General features: G+C 58.8%; 1 protein-coding gene across 2 annotated transcripts in view; it reads left to right on the forward strand.

Moving 5' to 3' along the window:
* Positions 1–1,769, forward strand: part of LOC119586830 — a gene marked incomplete in the record, with an annotated part of 64,172 nt that extends 62,403 nt beyond the window's left edge. For both annotated transcript variants that reach the window (XM_037935554.1, XM_037935555.1), the window contains 1 exon segment: positions 1–1,769. In XM_037935554.1, the coding sequence (XP_037791482.1) occupies positions 1–1,564 (1,564 nt within the window).
* Between the last annotated feature and the right edge of the window lie 6 nt (positions 1,770–1,775).

A 1,775-nucleotide genomic window follows, 5' to 3' on the forward strand; every position in this document is an offset into this window, starting at 1 on the left:
GCGTCGCAAGAAGCCCAGCTGGAAGGAGCGAGCCGCCGCCAACACTCGCAAAATCAGCACGATCTCCTCGCCGACGCCCGTCTCCGTGTACTCCCGCAGCAACTCCGTGGCCAACGGCGTCGTGAATGGGGAGGGCAGGTCGGGAGGCCTCAAGAGCGCCCCCGCGCCCATTTCTCCGAGGAAGGGTCTGGAAGGTCTCAACGGCTTTCAGGGGAAAACAGCTCGGTCTGTGTCGGTCACCTCGAGCTCCGGCTACCTCACGCCCCTCCCGGGACAGGGAAATAATCCCCAGGACCCCGAGGCTATGTTCAGCGAAGCCAAATCTTACCTGCCGAGCCAGAAAGCCTACCTCAATTCCGTGAAGGACCGCTTGCTGCAGCAACACAAAGACTTACAGGACTTCCACCCCGGCTACGACATTCCCCCGACATCCTCCTCCAAGGCCTTCTTGGGTTACGACTACCCTCACCCAACGCCCGTGAACCCCATCGGGAGCCAGAGCGACGGTCGCGCCAAGTCGGGAGGAGTGAGGTCTCTGCCGACGCCGTCGCCCTCCAGCAGCGACTCCAACTACAACGCTTCAATCGGCAGCGGCGTCGACCCTCCCCGACCCCACGTCAATCTTAACATCCCCCTTAAGCAGGCCAAGAGCTCAGACATCAACAAAAGCCTCGACTTTAACTCCAGCGCCGAGACGAGTCAAAGTCTCGACTACAACTACATTGCCCCGGAAGACGTGACCAGCAGACCCCGCACCTTCGTCAAGCATGTCCCGGGGAAATCCAACCACCGCAGGTTTGGTTACCCGCAGCGAGTGCACGAGGACCAAACGACCCAACAGAGAACCCCATACGACTCAGCGAATGCGTGCACGATCCAGCACAGTCGCTCAGTGCCAGATCTAGTGAATGCTGAAAGCGAGTCGGCTCATTTACCTGCGGCAACGCGACTCAACCTTCTGATCAGCAGTCAGACTGAGAGCAACCCTTCAGCGCCTCCCAGAGACGGCCAGCCCTCGGCCCAGCCCTCGTCCTTGCCTCCCAGCTACGACCCCAACGTGATGGCGGAGGTCAACGGTTACGTCAACGTCCCTCTGCCACAGGGGGAGGACAGGAACAAGGACCGCGACGTCTACCACACCTGGGGCAGCTCCAGCCAGGGCAAGTCCCGGAGTCGTCCCAGTCTCGGGGATATTGTCCTCACAGGCGGAACCCTGATCGAAGTTCCCGAAGGATACGTGATACCGAAACCTCCCAAACCCACGAGAACGGTGAGGTTGCTCGTTCCTGGCGAGGAGAAGGCTGGGCGGACGGAACACCCGGCGAAGGAGACGTCCGCAGGGGAGGAACAAACGGGGAAAGCTCTCCCTCCTCCTCCTCTGCCGACGAAGGGGTCCCTGCAGGAGGAGAAGAAGGGGAAGAAGATCACCCTTCCCCCTCTCTCCTTGTCTGCCGAGTCCGACACTTCGTCCAAAGAGGAAGAAAACGTAAGTCAGATCACGCACCTGGTCACACCCGAGCTGCAACCTGAACATGTGGTCGTGAGCACCGGTCTGGCCGTCTAGTTAGTGTGGTCGTTAGTGTGACCAAGGATTAGCCGGAGTTGCGTCATGCACAACCCGAAAGACGTTTATTCAGAACATGTGGCAAAGGAGTATCTTATATGCCCCAGTCTTTTATAGTGAAGTTGTGTTGTAACGGGTATTCTGTGATTGAATTTTGAGAGTTGGATTGTTAAGCACAGTACGAAGAAGGGAGTGCCACCTCGAGGTGTGC

The sequence above is a fragment of the Penaeus monodon genome, chromosome 22, assembly GCF_015228065.2.
Source record: "Penaeus monodon isolate SGIC_2016 chromosome 22, NSTDA_Pmon_1, whole genome shotgun sequence".
NCBI lineage: Eukaryota > Metazoa > Arthropoda > Malacostraca > Decapoda > Penaeidae > Penaeus > Penaeus monodon.